Here is a 21,572-nt window from a genome sequence, read left to right as displayed (position 1 = left end):
TTCTATTCACAGGTGCTATCCCACTACTGAAGAGCACAGGGGATTTGACCTGCTCCGTTCCCGACCTGGGCCGGGTCACCCCTCCTTAGCACACCTGGTGCTCCCAGAGTCCTCTTGGAGCACCATGCGGATACTGATCTTAGTGTGGACACCCGATCAGCACAGAGAACAACTGCCCCGAACTCCCGACCTTAAACAATCCAGCAGCCTCAGCCTCCCAGCAGCGGGATTACAGGTGCGCGCCACAACACCCGGTAAACGCAAGCCTTGATTCAGCCGCCTTCAGTTCAAACAGCAGCAAGAGCTCGAATGTAGACATCACTGCAAATATAATCGGCTGCTTCACTGACTCAACTGGTAATAATTTGAGGACGCTTCAACTTTGAATGCACAAGTGAGTCGAATTGACAACGTAAATTTATTTGTGCGAATTATTCTTTGTATCATGGAACCTGTGTGAATATGTTGACTCAGTCCAGTCCTCAGCCCAGGTATCAGTGCCGTTGAAAATAAGGAGCCGTTTTCTCTGTTGGAATGGCACGCAGCAGCTCGGCTGTCTGCCCCTGAAATTCGCGCGTTTACTGCGCGCATCACAGCAGAGTGGAACAGAGACCTTTCATTTTCCAGATCTCTGAATTTGACGCACTTTTTGCCAAGTGAAATCTATTGAGCGCAATGCTTGGTTACTGCGCGTTCCCTCCGGGGCAGTCACCACCCCGGGGCTTATCTTTGAGAATAGACTCGGGAGAGGGGACATCGAACAATGGGGTGTCTGTGAATTGCCAACGTGGCTTGGCGATCAACGCTGAAACTGGAAATTACAATGAACATTTTGCTGTCTCTCTCTCTCCCACTCTCTCATTTACAGCATTAGATTGAGTCAAAAGCGTCTAGACTTTCGATGTTGACAGTGGAGAAATTGTCAGAAGGGAATGAATTAACGAGAAGGAGTTATGAGAGCCGAGAGACAGGTTGAATGTTTGGTGGTTGTGCTGGGAAGTGTGTGCGCGATATGAGTAGTGTGGAGGAGGTGAATAGGTTCGCGCTCTCTTGTGGCCGTGGCTGACATGATTGTGCAAGTTGAAGATTTTAAAAGTGCAGTTCCTGCCGGGAGCAGCAGGGAGCAGTAAAAGTGAGGTGGATATTGAGGAGGCAAAGAATGGGGAGAGTGAGGAAAGTGGGAATTGCAGGATGGTGCGTGTGAGCGTGCAGGACAGGTGGAGAGTTGGTTGGTCAAAAGTGTGTGTTTTTTTTGGTTTACTTGCGTAGTTTGCTGTGGTAATAGCATTGGATGTGAGAGTGAATGAAAGGGGCAGCAGAGGGAGTGAGTGTGGAGGCAGGAGAGAGGCATCGGGTTTGTCTGCATTGATGGGAATGGCAAAATATTTTGTTTGCTGCGATTGAAGGTGTGGAGAAAAGGATGCGTCTCGCTGTATTGGTCAGGCTGCACTGCTGCTTCAATTCACAGGTGCCATCCCACTACTGAAGAGCACAGGGGATTTGACCTGCTCCGTTCCCGACCTGGGCCGGTTCACCCCTCCTTAGCGCACCTGGTGCTCCCAGAGTCCTCTCGGAACACCATGCGGATACTGGTCTTAGTGTGGACACCCGATCGGCACAGAGAGCAGCAGCCCAGAACTCCCGACCTCAAGCAATCCAGCAGCCTCAGCCTCCCAGCAGCGGGGTTACAGGTGCGCGCCACAGCACCCGGCAAACGCCATCCTTGATTCAGCCGCCTTCAGTTCAAACAGCAGCAAGAGCTCGAATGCAGACATCACTGCAAATATAATCGCTGCTTCACTGACTCAACTGACCAGAATTTGAGGAAGCTTCAACTTTGTGTGCTCAAGTTAGTCTAATTGACATCTTAAAATTCATTTGTGCGAATTTTTGGTTGTATTCATGGAACCTGTGTGAATATGTTCACTCAGTCCAGTCCTCAGCCCAGGGATCAGTGCCGTTGAAAATAAGGAGCCGTTTTCTTTGTTGGAATGGCACGCAGCAGCTCGGCTGTTTGCCCCTGAAATACACGCGTTTACTGCGCGCATCACAGCAGAGTGGAACAGAGACCTTTCCTTTTCCAGATCTCTGAATTTGACGCAGTGTTTTGCCAAGTGGTCGCTATGATACCAGAAGACCATGAGACATAGGAGCAGAATTTTGCCAATTGGCCCATCGAGTCTGCTCCGCCATTTAATCATGGCTGATATTTTTCTCATCCTCATTCTCCTGCCTTTTCCCCAAACCCCTGATCCCCTCATTAATCAAGAACCTATCTATCCCTGCCTTAATGACACTCAATGATCTGGCCTCCACACCTTTCTGCGGCCAAAAGTTCCACAGATTCACCACACTCTGGCTGAAGAAATTCCTCCTCATACCTGTTTGAAATGATTGTCCCTTTAGCCTGAGGTTGTGCCCTCTGGTCCTAGTTTTTCCTACTAGTGGAAACATCAACACTGCACTCAGCGCTGGAACACGTAGATAACAAGGACACCTCTGTCAGACTCCTATTTATTGACTACAGCTCAGTCTTCAACACTATTATTCCCACGAAACACATCCCCAAACTCCGTGGCCTGGGCCTCGGCACCTCGCTCTGTGATTGGATCCTGCACTTCCTAACTCACAGACCATAATCAGTAAGGATAGGCAACAACACTTCCTCCACGGTCATCCTCAACACCGGTGCCCCACAAGGCTGTGTTGTCAGCCCCTTACTATACTCCTTATGATACCAATGACTGTACGGCCAAATTCCCCTCCAATTTGAGTTTCAAGTTTGCTGACGACAGCACCGTAGTGGGTTGGATCTCAAACAATGATGAGACAGAGTACAGGAATGAGATAGAGAATCTGGTGAAATGGTGCGGCAACAATAATCTCTCCCTCCATGTCAACAAAACGAAGGAGATTGTCATCAACTTCAGGAAGTGTAAAGGAGAACATGCCCCTGCCTACATCATGATGTGGAGATGCCGGCGTTGGACTGGGGTGAACACAGTAAGAAGCCTCACAACACCAGGTTAAAGTCCAACAGGTTTATTTGGTATTTGCTTATGGTATTTGCTACCAAATAAACCTGTTGGAATTTAACCTGGCTTTGTGAGACTTTTTACTGCCTACATCAACAGGAATGAAATAGAAAAGGTCGTGAGCTTCAAGTTTTTAGGTGTCCAGATCACCAACAACCTGTCCTGGTCCCCCCCATGCCGACACTATTGTTCAGAAAGAGCACCAATGCCTCTACTTTCTCAGAAGACTAAGGAAATTTGGCATGTCAGCTATGACTCTCACCAACTTTTATAGATGCACCATAGCAAGCATTCTTTCTAGTTGTATCACAGCTTGGTATGGCTCCTGCTCTGCCCAAGACCGCAAGAAACTACAAAAAATCGTGAATGTAGCCCAATCCATCACGCAAACCAGCCTCCCATCATTGACTCTGTCTGCACTTCCCACTGCCTCGGCAAAGCAGCCAGCATAACTAAGGACCCCATGTACCCCGGACATTCTCTCTTCCACCTTCTTCCTTCAGGAAAAAGTGTCAAACGTTGAACGTCCTGTACCAACCGACTCAAGAACAGCTTCTTTCCTGCTGCTGTCAGACTTTTGAATGGACTTACCTTGCATTAAGTTGAACTTTCTCTGCACCCTAGCTATGACTGTAACACTACATTCTGCACTCTCTTGTTTTCCTTCTCCATGAATGGTGTGTTTTGTCTGTATAGCGCACAAAAAAGAATACTTTTCACTCTACGTTAATAGATGTGAGAATAATAAATCAAATCAAATCAAAATCAAAACGTCCTCTTCATGTCCACTCTATCCAGGCCTCACAGTATCCTGCAGGTTTCCCCCTCTTCCTTCTAAACTCCAACGAGTACAGAGCCAGAGTCCTCACCCGTTCCTCATACGACAAGCTCTTCATTCTGGGGATCATTCCCGTGAACCTCCTCTGGACCCTTTCCAAGGCCAGCACATCCTTCCTTAGATACGGGGCCCAAAACTGCTCACAATACTCCAAATGGGGTATTATGCAGCCTCAGAAATACATCCCTGCTATTGTATTCTAGCCCTCTCGACATGAATGCTAGCATTGCATTTCCCTTCCTGACTGCCGACTAAATCTGCATGTTAACCTTGAGAACAAGCACTCCCAAGCCCCTTTGTGTTTCTGATTTCCTAAACATTTCCCCAGTTAGAACATAGTCTGTGCCTCCATTTCTCCTTCCAAAGTGCATAACCTCACACTTTTCCACATTATACTCCATCTGCCACTTCTTTGTCCACTCTCCTAACCTGTTCAGGTCCTTCTGAAGCCCCCTGCTTCCTCAATACTACCTGTCCCTCTGCATATCTTTGTATCATCTGCAAACTTCGCAACAGTGCCTTCAGTTCCTTCTTCCAAAACATTAATGTATATTGTGAAAAGTTGTGGTCCCAGCACCGACCCCTGAAGCACACTGCTATTCACCGACTGCCATCATGAAAAGGACCCCTTTATCCCCATACTCTGCCTCCTGCCAACCAGCCAATCCTCTATCCATGCCAGGATCTTAAGCTTAGAACTATGTGCTCCTAACAGATTGAACAGTCTCCTATGCGGCACATTGCCAAAGGCCTTCTGGGAATCGAAATAAATCACGTCCACTGGTTCTCCTTCATCGAACTTCCTTGTCATCTCCTCACAGAATGCTAAGAGATTTGTCAGACATGACCACCCCTTGACCAAGCCATGCTGACTCAGTCCTATTTTATCATGCACTTCCAAGTATTCTGCAATCTCATCTTTCATAATTGACTCTATAATCTTGCCAATGACCAAAGTCAGGCTCACTGGCCTCTAATTTCACAGTTCCTGCCGCCCTCCCTTCTTAAACAGCGGTGTTACATTCGCTACTTTCCAGTCCTCTGTGATTCCTGAAAGATCACTGCCAATGCCTCCGCAATTTCCTCAGTTAGCTTTTTTAGAATCCTGTCGTGTAGTCCATCCAGTCCCGGTGATTTATCCACCTTTAAACCTTTCAGTTTCCCCAGAACCTTCTCCTTCGTGATGGCCACTGCAGCCACCTGTTCCCCTTGATTCTCCTGGAGCTCTGGCATCCCCCTGGTGTCTTCCACCGTGAGGACTGATGCAAAGTAACGATTCAGTCCATCTGCCATTTCTTTGTTTCCTATTGTTGCTTCTCCAGCCTCATTGTATCGTGATCCAATGTCTATTTTTGCCTCTCTCTTATCTTTTATATATTGAAAAAAACTCTCCCTGTCTTCTTTTATATTACTGGCGACCTTCCACTCATATTTCATCTTTCTCTCCCCCTTATTGCTTTTATAGTTGTCTTCTGCCCGCATTTTAAAAACATCCCAATCCTCCAGCTTCCCACTAAACCTCGCCACTTTGTATTCTTTTTCTTTTGCTTTTATGTTGTCCTTGACTTCCCTCGTCAGCCGTGGAGGCCTCGTCCTCCCCTTGGCATGTTTCCGCCTCCTTGGGATAGACTCGGTAGAGGGGACATTGAACAATGAAGGTCGGTGAATTGCCAAAGTGGGTGAGCGATCAACGCTGAAATTGAAATTACAATGAACATTTTGCTGTCTTTATCTCTCTCCCTTCCTTTGTCTCCCATTCTCTCATTTACAGCATTAGATTAAGTCATAAGCATCCAGGCTCTCGACGTTGACAGTGGAGATGTTGTCAGGAGGGAATGAATAAAGGAGAAGGAGATATAAGAGCCGAGAGGCAGCTTGAATGCTTGTTGGATGTGCTGGGAAGTATGTGCGCGGTATGAGATGTGAGGAAGTGGTGAAGATGTTCGCGCTCTCTTGTGGCCGTGGCTGACATGATTGTGCAAGTTGAAGATTTTAAAAGTGCAATTTCTGTCGTGAGCAGCAGGGAGCAGTAAAAGTGAGGTGGATATTGAGGAGGAGAAGAATGGGGAGAGTGAGGAAAGTGGGAATTGCAGAATGGTGCTTGTGAGCGTGCAGGGCTGGTGGAGAGTTGGTTGGTCAAAGGTGTGTGTCCATGTTTTGGTTTACTTGCGTAGATTGATGTGGTGATGGCATTGGATGTGACAGTGGATGAAAGGGGCAGCAGAGGGAGTGAGTGTGGAGGCAGGCAGAGAGGCATCGGGTTCGTCTGTATTGCTGGGAATGGCAAAATAGTTTGTTTGCTGCGACTGAAGGTGTGGAGAAAAGGATGCGTCCCGCTGTATTGGTCAGGCGGCACTGCTTTCCTATTCACAGGTGCTATCCCACTACTGAAGAGCACAGGGGATTTGACCTGCTCCGTTCCCGACCTGGGCCGGTTCACCCTTCCTTAGCACACCTGGTGCTCCCAGAGTCCTCTTGGAGCACCATGCGGATACTGATCTTAGTGTGGACACCCGATCGGCACAGAGAACAGCCCAGAACTCCCGACCTCAAGCAATCCAGCAGCCTCAGCCTCCCAGCAGCGGGGTTACAGGTGCGCGCCACAACACCCGGCAAACGCAATCCTTGATTCAGCCGCCTTCAGTTCAAACAGCAGGGGGGGCTCTACTGCAGACATCACTGCAAATATAATAGGCTGCTTCACTGACTCAATTGGTAATAATTTGAGGACGCTTCAACTTTGAATGCACAAGTGAGTCGAATTGACAACGTAAATTTATTTGTGCGACTTTGTCTTTGTATCATGGAACCTGTGTGAATATATTCACTCAGTCCAGTCCTCAGCCCGAGTATCAGTGCCGTTGAAAATAAGGAGCCGTTTTCTCTGTTGGAATGGCACGCAGCAGCTCGGCTGTCTGCCCCTGAAATTCGCGCGTTTACTGCGCGCATCACAGCAGAGTGGAACAGAGACCTTTCCTTTTCCAGATCTCTGAATTTGACGCACTTTTTGCCAAGTGAAATCTATTAAGCGCAATGCTTGGTTACTGCGCGTTCCCTCCGGGGCAGTCACCACCCCGGGGCTTATCTTTGAGAATAGACTCGGGAGAGGGGACATCGAATAATGCGGTGTCTGTGAATTGCCAAAGTGGCTTGGCGATCAACGCTGAAACTGGAAGTTACAATGAACATTTTCCTGTCTCTTTCTCTCTCTCTCTCTTTCTTTCTCTCCCACTCTCTCATTTACAGCATTAGATTGAATCAAAAGAGTCTCGACTTTCGATGTTGACAGTGGAGAAATTGTCAGAAGGGAATGAATAAACGAGAAGGAGTTATGAGAGCCGAGAGACAGGTTGAATGTTTGGTGGTTGTGCTGGGAAGTATGTGCGCGATATGAGTAGTGTGGAGGAGGTGAAGAGGTTCGCGCTCTCTTGTGGCCGTGGCTGACATGATTGTGCAAGTTGAAGATTTTAAAAGTGCAGTTCCTGCCGTGAGCAGCAGGGGGCGGTAGAAGTGAGGTGGATATTGAGGAGGCAAAGAATGGGCAGTGAGTGAGGAAAGTGGGAATTGCAGAATGGTGCGGGTGAGCGTGCAGGGCTGGTGGAGAGTTGGTTGGTCAAAAGTGTGTGTACTTGGTTTTGGTGTCCTTGCGTAGTTTGCTGTGGTGATAGCATTGGGTGTGAGAGTGAATGAAAGGGGCAGCAGAGGGAGTGAGTGTGGAGGCAGGCAGAGAGGCATCGGGTTTCTCTGCATTGATGGGAACGGCAAAACAGTTTGTTTGCTGCGTTTGAAGGTGTGGAGAAAAGGAAGCGTCTCGCTGTATTGGACAGGCTGCACTGCTGCTTCTATTCACAGGTGCTATCCCACTACTGAAGAGCACAGGGGATTTGACCTGCTCCGTTTCCGACCTGGGCCGGTTCACCCCTCCTTAACACACCTGGTGCTCCCAGAGTCCTCTCGGAACACCATGTGGATACTGATCTTAGTGCGGACACCCGATCGGCACAGAGAACAACAGCCCAGAACTCCCGACCTCAAGCAATCCAGCAGCCTCAGCCTCCCAGCAGCGGGATTACAGGTGCGCGCCACAGCACCCGGCAAACGCAACCCTTGATTCAGCCGCCTTCAGTTCAAACAGCAGCAAGAGCTCGAATGCAGACATCACTGCAAATATAATAGGCTGCTTCACTGACTCAACTGACCATAATTTGAGGAAGCTTCAACTTTGTGTGCTCAAGTTAGTCTAATTGACACCTTAAAATTCATTTGTGCAAATTTTTGTTTGTATTCATGGAACCTGTGTGAATATGTTCACTCAGTCCAGTCCTCAGCCCAGGGATCAGTGCCGTTGAAAATAAGGAGCCGTTTTCTATGTTGGAATGGCACGCAGCAGCTCGGCTGTCTGCCCCTGAAATACGCGCGTTTACTGCGCGCATCACAGCAGAGTGGAACAGAGACCTTTCCTTTTCCAGATCTCTGAATGTGACGCAGTGTTTTGCCAAGTGGAAGCTATGATACCAGAAGACCATGAGACATAGAACATAGAAAAACTACAACACAAACAAGCCCTTCGGCCCTCAAGTTGCGCCGGTCATGTCCCTACCTACCTACGCCTATATATAGGCTTACCTATAACCCTCAACCCTATTAAGTCCCATGTAGTCATCCAGGAGTCTCTTAAAAGACCCTATCGAGTTTGCCTCCACCACCATTGATGGCAGCCGATTCCACTCACCCACCACCCTCCGAGTGAAAAACTTACCCCTGACATCTCCTATGTACCTACTACCCAGCACCTTAAACCTGTGTCCTCTCGTAGCAGCCATTTCAGCCCTGGGAAAAAGCCTCTGAGAATCCACCCGATCTGTACCTCTCAACATCTTGTACAGCTCTATCACGTCACCTCTCATCCTTTGTCTCTCCAAGGAGAAAAGACCAAGCTCCCTCAACCTATCTTCATAAGGCATGCCACCCAATCCAGGCAACATCCTTGTTAATCTTCTCTGCACCTTTTCAATAATTTCTACATCCTTTCTGTAATGAGGCGACCAGAACTCAGCACAGACCTCTCAGTGGGGTCTGTCGAGGGTCTTATAAAGCTGCATCATTATCTCCCGACTCCTGAACTCAATCCCTCGATTGATGAAGGCCAGCACACCATACACCTTCTTAACCACCTCCTCTACCTGCGAGGCCGATTTAAGAGTCCTATGGACCCGGACCCCAAGGTATTTCTGATCCTCTACACTGCTAAGAGTCTTACCCTTGATATTATACTCCTTCATCCCATTTGACCTGCCGAAATGTACCACTGCACATTTATCCGGGTTCCAAAATGTACCACTACACATTTATCCGGGTTATCTGTGTTGTTTAAGTTTTTATGTAAACTTTTATCGTGCCTGTATAATATTTCACTACTTTGTTTAGGTTCCTTCACAATTGAATTTCATAATGGACACCTCACTGTGAAGAGGTCAGTCAGAATTATCAGCAAGGATTAATCAGCACTTTCTCATTGGAGATGTTAATCAGTGGAATCTCTCACACACAGATTTGCAGAAAAGATTAATTAATTTAGGACTGAAGTAAAGTTCGTAATTTTATTGTTAACTTTATGAACAGGTTCTTGTTGAGGATTCTTGAATTAAGGAGAAAGATCACAGAAGGTGCTTTTAAAAAGGAACATTGCAGCTCCGAAAATCAGTGACATCTCCAGAATATTAAACCCCAGCCAGGGGCGGCACGGTGGCACAGTGGTTAGCACTGCTCCCTCACAGCACCAGCGACCCAGGTTCGATTCCCGGCTTGGGTCATTGTGTGGAGTTTGCATGTTCTCCACGTGCTTTGTGGATTTTCTCCAGGTGCTCCTGTTTCCTCCCACAGTCTGAAGGTTAGGTGCATTGACCCGAACAGGCACTGGAGTTTGGCGACTCGGGGCATTTCACAGTAACTTCATTACAGTGTTAATGTAAGCCTTACTTGTGACTAATGAATGTTTTTTTAAAACTTTAAAGTTATAGGGATGTTAACATCAGCAGAAACAAACCAGATATTGTCAGACTATCAATCCAGGCTGTGATTAAAAGCAGAATCCAATCCTTGCAGTCTATTATGAATTTGCTGGTGTCTCAGCAGGCTGGAGGACTTTGTGAATGCCTTTCCACACAAGGAGCAGGTGAAAGGCCTCTCCCCAGAGTGAGTGCGTCGGTGAGTCAGAAGGTTGGATGACTGCTTGAAACTCTTTCCACAGGTACTGCAGCTGAATGGATTCTCCTGAGTGTGAGTGCGGTGGTGGGACTGGAGGGTGAATAACCGAGTGAATCCCTTCCCACACACCGAGCAGGTGAATGGTCTCTCCCCGGTGTGAAGTCGCTGGTGTCTCACCAGATCGAATGACTGGGAGAATTTCTTCCCACGCATGGAGCAGCTGAACGGTCTCTCCCTGGTGTGAGTGCATTGGTGAGCAGTCAGGGTGGATGACTGCCCGAAACTCTTTCCACAGGAAGTGCAGCTGAACGGTTTCTCCTCAGTGTGAATTCGCTGATGTGTCCAAAGGCCGGATGACCGAGTGAATCTCTCACCGCACACAGAGCAGGTGAACGGCTTCACCCCAGTGTGAATCCGCTGGTGTGTAGCAAGGCTGGATGTGCTGTTGAACCTCTTCCCACAGTAAGTGCAGCTGAAAGGCCTCTCCTCAGTGTGAATTCTCTGGTGTAACATCAGGTAGGTTGTCTTGGTAAATCCCTTCCCACACACAGAACAGACGAATGGCTTCTCCCCGGTGTGACTGCGTTGATGGATTTTCAGTCGGAATAAAGACTTGAATCCTTTACCACAATCCCCACATTTCCAAGGTTTCTCCATGGTGCCAGTGTCCTTGTGTCTCTCCAGGTTAGATGATCAGTTGAAATCTCGTCCATGCAGATAACACGTGTACAGTTTCTCCCCGCTGTGAATGGTGTGATGTTTTCTCAGGCTGTGTCACTGGTTAAAGCTCTTTCCACACTCAGTTCACTGGAACACTCTCACTCGGGTGTGTGGGTGTCTCGGTGTTTTTCCAGTTGCACTGATGTTTAAAATCTTCAAGAGATAAACATTTCTCCTTCCACATTCACAGATTGATGAATGATCGAGTGACTCAAACCAAAATGTTTGTTTTGAGTTTTGCATCTACAAATCTTTCCCTTGTTAAGACCTGGAAAAAGAGTTTACAAAATTAATCACGGTCGGTCCAGGATAGAAATTCTGAACAGATAATTCTAGTTTTTTCTTTGGAACATTTTTTCCTCTCGTTTCCCCCAAATCTGTAAACCCCCATCTCACACACTCTCCCCCGTCCCTGGGCTGAAATCCAAACCCATCTCACCCTCTCCACCAATTCTTTTCTCCACTCTCAGTTTTCTCCCTCCCTCCACTTTGTCTGGGTTCAGCTCTCAGGCCCCTCTGTGCAGAATTGTTGTCTCTCCTGGTCACTGAGACCCTGAAGGCCCACGCACCCTCTGCTTCACAGTTACTGATGGCTGAAGGGACCAATCCGTCAGAGGCAGGTTTTGCCACAAGTGAAGTGGTTCTCAGGTCTGGTTGTGGGTTGTTGTTTTCGATGTTGGCTCTTGTTGCCGAGCCACTGGAGTGACCTTCCTCCATCCTGTGAATGTACCTGAGCTGGAAAAGTCACCTCCACTTGATGGGAACCCATTACCTTGGGAGACAATGAATTGTAGATTTTGCATCAAAGATCAATTTAGGATTGAAGTAAAAAGTTCATAATTTTATTGCAACCAAGTTTCTGTTGAGAGTTCTTCAATTCAGCTGAAAGATCACAGATAGTGCCTTTAAAAAGGGACATCTCCAGATGATTAAACTTCAGCCAGTTGTAGGGTTGTTAATATCAACAGAAACAAACTTAAAATTGTCCAACTATCAATCCTGGATGTAATGAACATTAGCAGAAACAGCAGAATCCAACCCCTCAGTCACATATGGATTCACTCATGTGTCACTAGGCTGCAGGACCGGGTGAATCCCTTCCCACACACAGAGCAGGTGAATGGTCTCTCCCCAGTGTGAACTCACTGGTGTACAAAGAGAGCAGGTGAAGACCTGAAACTCTTTCCACAGTCAGAGCAGCTGAATGGTTTCTCCTCAGTGTGAATTTGCTGGTGTGCCTTGAGGCTGGATGACACAGTGAATCCCTTCCCACACACCAAGCAGGTGAATGGTTTCTCCCCAGTGTGAACTCACTGGTGTTCAATGAGGGCACATGACTGCTTGAAACTCTTCCCACAGGAGGTGCAGCTGAATGGCCTCTCCCCAGTGTGAACTCACTGATGATTCACCAGACTGGGTGACTGAGTGAATCCCTGTCCACAGACTAAACAGGGGAAAGGCCTCTCCCCAGTGTGAATTCGCTGGTGTTCTTTGAGGCTGTGTGAATACCTGAACCTCTTTTCACAGGAAGTGCAGCTGAACGGCTTCTCCTCAGAATGAATTCGCTGGTGTGTCACCAGGTTGGAGGACTTTGTGAAACCCTTCCCACACATGGAGCAGGTGAATGGCCTCTCCCCAGTGTGAACTCGCTGATGTTGACTGAGGTCAGATGAATACCTGTGACAATAAATCAAATCAGAGACACAAGGATGCTGACACCATGGAGAAACCATGGAACTGTGAGGACTGTGGTAAAGGATTCAGTTATAGATCCCGGCTTTCCACAGCGAGTGCAGCTGAACAGCCTCTCCTCAGTGTGAATGCGCTGGTGTAACATGAGGCCGGTTGGCAGAGTAAATCCCTTTCCACACACAGAACAGGTGAATGGCCGTTCCCGAGTGTGAGTGCACCGGTGGTTGTCCAACAGGGATGGGTAATTGAATCCTTTCCCACAATCCTCACATTTCCATGGTTTCTCCAAGGCGCTGTCCCCAGTGTGACTGCGTCTATGGTATTCCAGCCGGGATCTATAACTGAATCCTTTACCACAGTCCTCACAGTTCCATGGTTTCTCCATGGTGTCAGCATCCTTGTGTCTCTGATTTGATTTATTGTCACATGTATTAACATAGTGAAAAATATTGTTTCTTGCGTGCTATACAGAGCATACCGTTCATAGAGAATAAAATGAGAGAGTTTAGAATGTAGTGTTACAGTCATAGCTAGGGTGTAGAGAAAGATCAATTTAATGCAAAGTAAGTCCATTCAAAAGTCTGACAGCAGCAGGGAAGAAGCTGTTCTTGAGTTGGTTGGTAAGTGACCTCAGACATTTGTATCTTTTTCCCGATGGAAAAAGGTGGCAGAGAGAATGTCCGGAGTGCGTGGGGTCCTTAATTATGCTGGCTGCTTTGCCGAGGCAGCGGGAAATGTAGACAGAGTCAATGGATGGGAGGCTGGATCCAGGTTGGATGATTAGTTGAAGGCTCGTCCACATACAGAACATGTGTGTAGTTTCTCCTCGCTGTGAATGGTGTGATGTTTTTTCAGGCTGTGTAACTGGTTAAAGCTCTTTCCACAGTCAGTTCACTGGAAAACTCTCACTCAGGTATGTGTGTATCTCGGTGCTTTTCCAGTTACAGTGATGTTTAAAATCTTTTCCCTCAGACAGAACAAATGAACAATTCTCCTTTAATCCTCAAAGGTGATGATATATTCAGGTCCTGATGAACTAGCTGACTGTCAGATGATGCTTGGCATGAATTTTGGTTTGACTTTCCCATCTGCAATCCTGCTATTATTTTGTAAAAGGAGTTTACAAAAGTCATGACTGTCAGTCCAGGATATAAATTCTGAACAGACGATTCTAGTTTCTCTGGAACATTTTTTTCCTCTCTTCTTCCCCCAAATCTGTAAGTCCCCGTCCCCCCACACTCCCTCCTCCCTGGGATGAAATCCAAACCCATCTCCACCATTTCTTTCCCCCGCTCCCAGTTTTCTCCCTCCCTCTCCTCTGTCTGGGTTCAATTGCCCTGTTTGTAAACTGAAATCCCATTCACCTGATGAAGGAGCAGTGCTCCGAAAGCAAGTGGCTTTTGCTCCCAAATTGGACTTTAACCTGGTGTTGTGAGACTCCTTACTGGGTTCAGTTCTCCAGCTGCTGTCTGCAGACTGACAATAAAACCAATGGGTCTTATTGGGGGTGTTGGGGTCTCAAGAGAGTGTTTGTGAACCCTCCCCCTCACCTCAATGCCCCGGGGTGATTGACGGCAGGTCCGGATCAACACAATAGGGGCGGGTCTGGAGGACCGAATGGGATCGGTTGGTCCTCCAACCAATCGGAGGGGGAGTGGGGCCGGGGTGGCGGCGGCAGGCCCGAGGCTTTCTCATCCCGATAGAGGGAACCTGGGCCTGTTCCAGGGAAAAGCCCGAGCTGATTTCCCCGGTTCACAACCGCTCCCGAGCTTTGTAGTCGGGGCTTGGCGCCGACACGGGCTGTTTCTGAAGCCTCCAGCTCACCCCCTGGCTCCATCCCCCCCTCATTCCCCACCCGCTGGCTCCATCCCCCCCTCATTCCCCACCCGCCGGCTCCATCCCCACCCGCCGGCTCCATCCCTCCCTCATTCCCCACCCGCCAGCTCCATCCCTCCCTCATTCCCCACCCGCCGGCTCCATCCCTCCCTCATTCCCCACCCGCCGGCTCCATCCCTCCCTCATTCCCCACCCGCCGGCTCCATCCCCACCCGCCGGCTCCATCCCTCCCTCATTCCCCACCCGCCGGCTCCATCCCTCCCTCATTCCCCACCCGCCGGCTCCATCCCCCCTCATTCCCCACCCGCCGGCTCCATCCCCACCCGCCGGTTCCATCCCCCCCTCATTCCCCACCCGCCGGCTCCATCCCCACCCGCCGGCTCCATCCCTCCCTCATTCCCCACCCGCCGGCTCCATCCCCACCTCATTCCCCACCCGCCGGCTCCATCCCCACCTCATTCCCCACCCGCCGGCTCCATCCCCCCCCCTCATTCCCCACCCGCCGGTTCCATCCCCTTCCTCATTCCCCACCCGCCGGCTCCATCCCCACCTCATTCCCCACCCGCCGGCTCCATCCCCCCCCCTCATTCCCCACCCGCCGGCTCCATCCCCCCCCCTCATTCCCCACCCGCCGGCTCCATCCCCACCTCATTCCCCACCCGCCGGCTCCATCCCTCCCTCATTCCCCACCCGCCGGCTCCATCCCCCCCTCATTCCCCACCCGCCGGCTCCATCCCCCCCTCATTCCCTACCCGGCGGTGTCCTCTTTTTAGGTCAAACCAATCCAAGTAAACAAACTCAGATTAAATCAGGACAAAGTAAAACGGGCAGCTCCCCAAAAAGGAGGGGGAACAGCCCGAACAGAAATCAAAATACAAAGGAAACTTAAAAACATCAAATTAAAATGTGATTATCAGGGTCAATAATGCACCCCAACCCCTGCGGTGCCCAGCGGGCGTGGAAAGCGTCAACCTCGCCCGTGGACACCGCATGCTCCCTCTCCAGGGACACCTGGCCGCGAACGTAGCCGCGGTAGAGGGGAAGACAGTCAGGATGGACGGCCCCCTCGATCGCCCGCAGCCTGGACCGGTAAATCGCGCGTTTCGCCAGGCCCAGGAGCAGGTTCACGAGGAGGTCGCCATCCCGACCCTCCCCTCTCCGCACCGGGTGTCCGTAGATCAGGAGCGTGGGACTGAAAAGCTGCTTTGTGTCAAACTCCAGGAGAAAACTGGACCTTTCTGTTTGTGGCTTCAGACAGATGAGCGGAAAGGAAGGGATCTGAAAAGCAGCAGACACCAGGTTATTCTGGGAGAAGTGAGGCCTGTGTAATGTCAGGTTTCACACAGCACATGGTTAGCTTCTGGTTTCACCCTGGATGATGAATCTGCTAATTGTATCACTCAAATCACTCAATGGGATTCTTAGGAACCACATTGTCTGCTTGGGGAAAACAGTTTGTGCCACAGTTCATGACAATCAGCACGCACAGACACCTAAACACAGGGATCCACAAACTCTCACCCTCTGTCACACACAGACATCCTCTCCACAAAAACAACACACAGACACACCGACAGACACATGCATACACACACAGATATATTCCACGATACACAACTCATGTATACACCAGCTCCCACACATACACACACAAGGGACACTTCCCTGTCCTTCCGTGGCCAACAGCAGCCTAATGTTGGGCTAAAGTATTAATGTCTGTAAGACCCAAAAATGTGAAGAAATTCCAAGAAATAATGACGTTCCAAAGGGGATAAGCAGTTTTGACCATTCAATTCCACTTCTTTCCATGAACCTTAAATCTATACAGAACAATAATTGGTACAGAGGCAACCACAAAACATTAAGGGGCAATTTAGCATGGTAATCCACCTAACATGCACATCTTTGGAGTATGCTCATCCCCCTGACACTAAGGGGCAATTTACTCTGGCCAATAAACCTAACCCGCACATCTTTGGACTCTGGTAGGAAACCGGAGCACCCAGAGGAAACCCATGAAAATAATGTGCGAATTCCATACAGACTCCGCACATTCTCCCCATGATCTGTTTCCTAATTTCATAGTTGGCCTTTCAAAGAACAATACAGCACAGGAACAGGCCCTTCGGCCCTCCAAGCCCGCGCCGCTCCCCGGTCCAGGATTGAATCCTGAATCCAGGATCCCCGCCCAATTTTCCAGCCTATCTACATACCAATATCCTATCCACCGAGCTGTCCCTCACAGCTACGATGCTTTGTTCATTACAACCTATTAACTTACCCCCACCCCCCCATTCCAGACCATGTGATCTCCAGGGAGAGGCGAAAACCCAGAGTGAAAAACCCCAGGGCCAATATGGGGAAAAAAAAAATCTGGGAAATTCCTCTCCGACCCCCTGAGGCGATCGAAACGAGTCCAGGAGATCACAATGGCCCCGATCGGAAAATGCTTCCCAACCCTAGTCATTTCCACTTCCACGAACACCATATGAATCCCCTGCCCCCGAGACAGGTTCCCAACTATCCGCAGTCTCACTCTGTACTGGCACCAGCAAGATGATCGTAGAATGAAGCCTTGAAACGAGAAACCAGGAACAATTAGCCCGCGCCGCTCCCTGGTCCAAACTAGATCACTCTTTTGTATCCCTCCATTCCCACTCCGTTCATATAGCTGTCTAGATAAGTCTTAAATGTTCCCAGTGTGTCCGCCTCCACCACCTTGCCCGGCAACACATTCCAGGCCCCCACGACCCTCTGTGTGAAATATGTCCTTCTGATATCTGTGTTAAACCTCCCCCCCTTCACCTTGAACCTATGACCCCTCGTGAACGTCACCACCGACCCGGGGAAAAGCTTCCCACCGTTCACCCTATCTATGCCTTTCATAATTTTATACACCTCTATTAAGTCTCCCCTCATCCTCCGTCTTTCCAAGGAGAACAACCCCAGTTTCCCCAATCTCTCCTCATAACCAAGCCCCTCCATACCAGGCAACATCCTGGTAAACCTCCTCTGTACTCTCTCCAAAGCCTCCACGTCCTTCTGGTAGTGTGGCGACCAGAACTGGACGCAGTATTCCAAATGCTTTCAGTCCCAGCCTGTACCTGATAAAAGCAAAAGAATGATTATAAGCTATTTGTGAATCTGAAACCAAAAGAGAAAATGCTGGAAAATCTCAGCAGGTCTGGCAGCATCTGTAAGGAGAGAAAAGAGCTGACATATCATAGAATCACAGAATCCCGACAGTACATTAGGCCCATCTAGGCCCTATCCCCGCAACCCCAGATATTTACCCCCCTAATCCCTCTAACCTACGCATCCCGGGACACCAAGGAGCAATTTAGCATGGCCAATGCAGCTAACCCACACATCTTTTGGACTGTGGGAGGAAACTGGAGCACCCAGAGGAAACCCATGCAGACATGGAGAGAACGTGCAAACTCCACACAGACAGTGACCTAACTCAGGAATCAAACCCGGGTCCCTGGCGCTGTGAGGCAACAGTGCTAACCACCGTGCCATTTCGAGTCCAGATGACCCTTTGTCAAAGTTAAAAGGCATAGAAAGTGGGAGATATTTATACTGCAGGGTGAGGGAATACCCACAGAAACCAGGGGGAAAAGTTTATTTGGAATCACGAGTTTTTGGTGCGCTGCTCCTTCATCAGGTGAGTCGCTCTGGTGATTCCAAATAAACCTGTTGGACTTTAACCTGGTGCTGTGAGACTTCTTACTGTGCCCACCCCAGTCCAACACCGGCATCTCCACCTCATCCCTTTCCAGGCAACAGAGGAACTCCGCGCAGGCGCAGTACATACCATGTTCTGAGCTTGCGCAGTAGAGTGCTGGCAATCGGGAGTTCCCTGTTTCTTGTCCTTGCGGCGGGTAAGGAAGTGACGTGTCCGAGGGAGAGATTGGCGCAAAGGGAGGGCGGAAAGCATTAATAAACACCCAGTGAAGGCTGCAAACCTCGATTAAGAAGGTTCCAGGCCAGTTCCGAGTTTGTCCTGAGCCGCTCCTCTTCCCGCGGATACAAACCCGGAAGAACGGCCGCCATCTTTGCCGAGGCAAGGTGTAGCAATGCGCATGTGCAGTGCTCCCTGCCAGCAGGAGGAGAGATTGTGAATGTCTGTCCTGGGACGACAGTGATGGATTTTGAAACTCCTTTTACAGCGTTTAGAGTTTGTTTATTAGTGTCAAAAGTAGGCTTACATTGACACTGCATTAAAGTTACTGTGAATATCCCCTCGTCTCCACACTCCAGTGCCTGTTCGGGTGCACTGAGGGAGTTGGAGGGGGAGGATTTGTCAACGGGAATTTCAAGCCAAGCGTCACGTCAACATTGATAGAATCTCCAGATTCATTCGGATCTGGATAGTTCACGAAGGTAATTTCTGTTCATCCAGTACTGGATGCCATAAGTGTTAAAGAACAAAGAAAATACAGCATAGGAATAGACCCTTCGGCCTCCAAGCCTGTGCCGATCATGGTGCCCTAAATTATCTAAAACATACCTTCTGCCCTTACTTGGTCCGTATCCCTCTATTCCCTCCCTATTCATGTACCCATCCAGATGCCTCTTAAATGTCACTCATGTGCCTGCTTCCACCACGTCCTCTGGCAGCACGTTCCAGGCACCCACCACTCTCTGCATGAAAAACGTCCCCTGCACATCTCCCTTAAACTGCCCCCCTCTCACCTTGAACCTGTGCCCCCTTGTAATTGACACTTCCACCCTGAGAAAAAGCCCTGTCTATGCCTTTCAGAATTTTGTAGACCTCTGACTTCTATCAGATCTCCCCTCTGCCTCCATCTTTGCAGTGAAAACAATCCTAGTTCATTCAACCACTCCTCATAGCTGACCCCCTCGAGACCAGGCAACATCCTGGTCAACCTTCAGTCAGGACAGTATGTGAGTGCCAGTGATGATGTTCGCAGACTCCTGTTACCCTGGTCTCTCTAAGTGATAGAGGTTGAGGGTTTGGGAGATTTTAAAGAAGTCCTGGTTGATTGTAGCTATGACTCTCCCTGTCTCTTCCATCTTCTCCTTCTCACCCCTTTCCCTGAAGGAAATTAGTGAACCAGTTGAGTTTTTACAACAATCCGGCAGCTTTCATGGTCACGTTTTCCTCATGCTGGCCCCACAAATTACCAGGTTCATTCAGCTCAATTTCACAACCTGTTTTTGTGGGTTCTCTCTTACTCCCTTTTTTCTGTTTTAAATCAATTTCACAGGGTTTTGGGAGGGCTTGGAGTCAGGAGATTCAAACCAAACATCACATCTGGAACTGACAGTCACACAACTTATCACAACGTAAATATCATCAGATTTTGAACATGGCAGGAAAAAGCACCGTTCACACTGGGGAGAAACCGTACATGTGTTCTGTGTGTGGAAGAGGCTTCAGCCGATTATCTTACCTGTCGATACACAATCGCAGTCATACCAGGAAGAAACCATGGAAATGTGAGGACTGTGGGAAGAGATTCCAATCCCCATCTCACCTGGAAATGCGTTGCCGCAGTCACACTGGGGAAAAACCATTCATCTGCTCCGACTGTGGGAAGGGATTCACTCAGTTAACCAACTTGCTGAGACACCAGCAAGTCCACAGTGGGAATAGGCTATTGAGCTCCTCTGAGTGTGGGATGAAACGCCAGCAAGTTCAGACCGGGGAGAAGCCATTCATCTGCTCCGAGTGTGGGAAGAGATTCTCAAGGTCACCTAACCTGCTCGCACACCAGCGAGTTCACACTGAGGACAGACCTTTTAAATGCCCAGACTGTGGGAAGTGCTTTAAAAGTGCTGGGGAACTCATGTCCCATTAACGTGTTCACACTGACGAGAGACCTTTCAGATGCTCTCACTGCGGGAGTGGGTTCAAGACATCCTCTGCCCTAACTAAACACCAGCGCACTCACACTGATGAGAGACGTTTCAGATGCTCTCAGTGTGGAACTACATTCAGGCAATCAAGTGACCTGTCTGTACACCAGCGCACTCACACTGGGGAGAGGCCATTCTCCTGCTCTCAATGTGGGAAGAGATTCACTCACTCATCGAGCTTGCAGAGACACCAGCGAGTTCACACTCACGAGGAACCTTACATCTGCTCCAAATGTGGGAAGGGATTCAGTCAGTCCACCAACTTGCTGACACACCAGCAAGTTCACACGACTGAGAAACCATTTAAATGCCCAGAATGTGGGAAGTGCTACAAAAGTTCTGCAAAGCTGCTGTGCCATCAACGTATTCACACTGATGAGACCCCGTTCAGGTGCTCTCACTGTGGGACTGGATTCAAGACATCGCCTGCCCTCACATTACATCAGCGCACGCACACTGAGGACAGACCGTTTAAATGCCCAGAATGTGGGAAATGCTTTAAAAGTTCAGAGGAACTGGTACGCCATCAACGAGTTCACACTGAGGAGAGACCTTTTAAATGTCCAGACTGCGGGAAGGGCTTTAAAATTTCCAGTAATCTGGTGTCCCATCAACGCGTTCACACTGGGGAGAGACCGTTCAGGTGCTCTGATTGTGGGACTGCATTCAGAGAATTATGTCATCTCACTGTACACCAGCGCACTCACACTGGAGAGAGGCCGTTCACCTGCTCAGAATGTGGAAAGGGATTCTCTCATTCATTCAACTTGCTGATACACCAGCGAGTTCACACTGGGGAGAGGCCATACATCTGCTGTGTGTGTGGGAAGGGATTTGCTCATTCATCCAATCTGCTGACACACCAGCGAGTTCACAAGTGAGCGGATTTTGCCATCAGTTACATCCAGAAATGAACCATATTCATTGGGCTCTGTTTCTACTGATGTTAATAAACTCCATCTTAGGGCAGCACGGTAACAGTTGTTGGCACTGCTGCCTCACAGCGCGAGGGACTCAAGTTCAATTCCAGCCCTGGAATGCCGGATGACTGTCTGCGTGGGTTTCCTCCCACAGTCTAAAGGTGTGTGGGTCAGGTTGATTGGCCATGCTAAGTGGCTCCTCATTGTCAGGTGGATTAGCAGGGTAAATACATGGAGTTACGGGGATAGGACCTGGATGGGATTGTTGTCAGTGTATGCTCAATGGGCCAAATGGCCTCCTTCTGCACTTAGGTATTCTAGATTTGTGTTAAATATAGTGAATATTTTTAATATCTCTAATACAAGTCAGTTCCTTTTGAAGGGCTCTCCCTCTCCCTTGTTTTCTCCATTCTCACCTCCAACAACAAGTGTGAGGAG

General features: G+C 49.1%; 3 protein-coding genes across 3 annotated transcripts in view; all 3 read right to left on the bottom strand.

The window, feature by feature from the left end:
• LOC144483170 (uncharacterized) overlaps positions 1-21,572 on the bottom strand; it is a 169,717-nt gene that overhangs the window by 104,103 nt on the left and 44,042 nt on the right. Inside the window, 2 exon segments of the mRNA XM_078201966.1 lie at positions 10,063-10,617; positions 12,210-12,317. Coding sequence (XP_078058092.1) covers positions 10,063-10,617; positions 12,210-12,317 — 663 coding nt within the window.
• The window catches only part of LOC144483150 (uncharacterized), a 113,574-nt gene that overhangs the window by 72,289 nt on the left and 19,713 nt on the right, over positions 1-21,572 (bottom strand). The window lies entirely within an intron of this gene.
• LOC144483162 (uncharacterized) overlaps positions 1-21,572 on the bottom strand; it is a 187,030-nt gene that overhangs the window by 153,062 nt on the left and 12,396 nt on the right. The window lies entirely within an intron of this gene.

The sequence above is a fragment of the Mustelus asterias genome, unplaced genomic scaffold (genome assembly GCF_964213995.1).
Source record: "Mustelus asterias unplaced genomic scaffold, sMusAst1.hap1.1 HAP1_SCAFFOLD_47, whole genome shotgun sequence".
In the NCBI taxonomy this organism is placed as follows: domain Eukaryota; kingdom Metazoa; phylum Chordata; class Chondrichthyes; order Carcharhiniformes; family Triakidae; genus Mustelus; species Mustelus asterias.
Note: the sequence above shows the minus strand (reverse complement) of the source record. Positions and strands in the feature narration are given on the sequence as shown.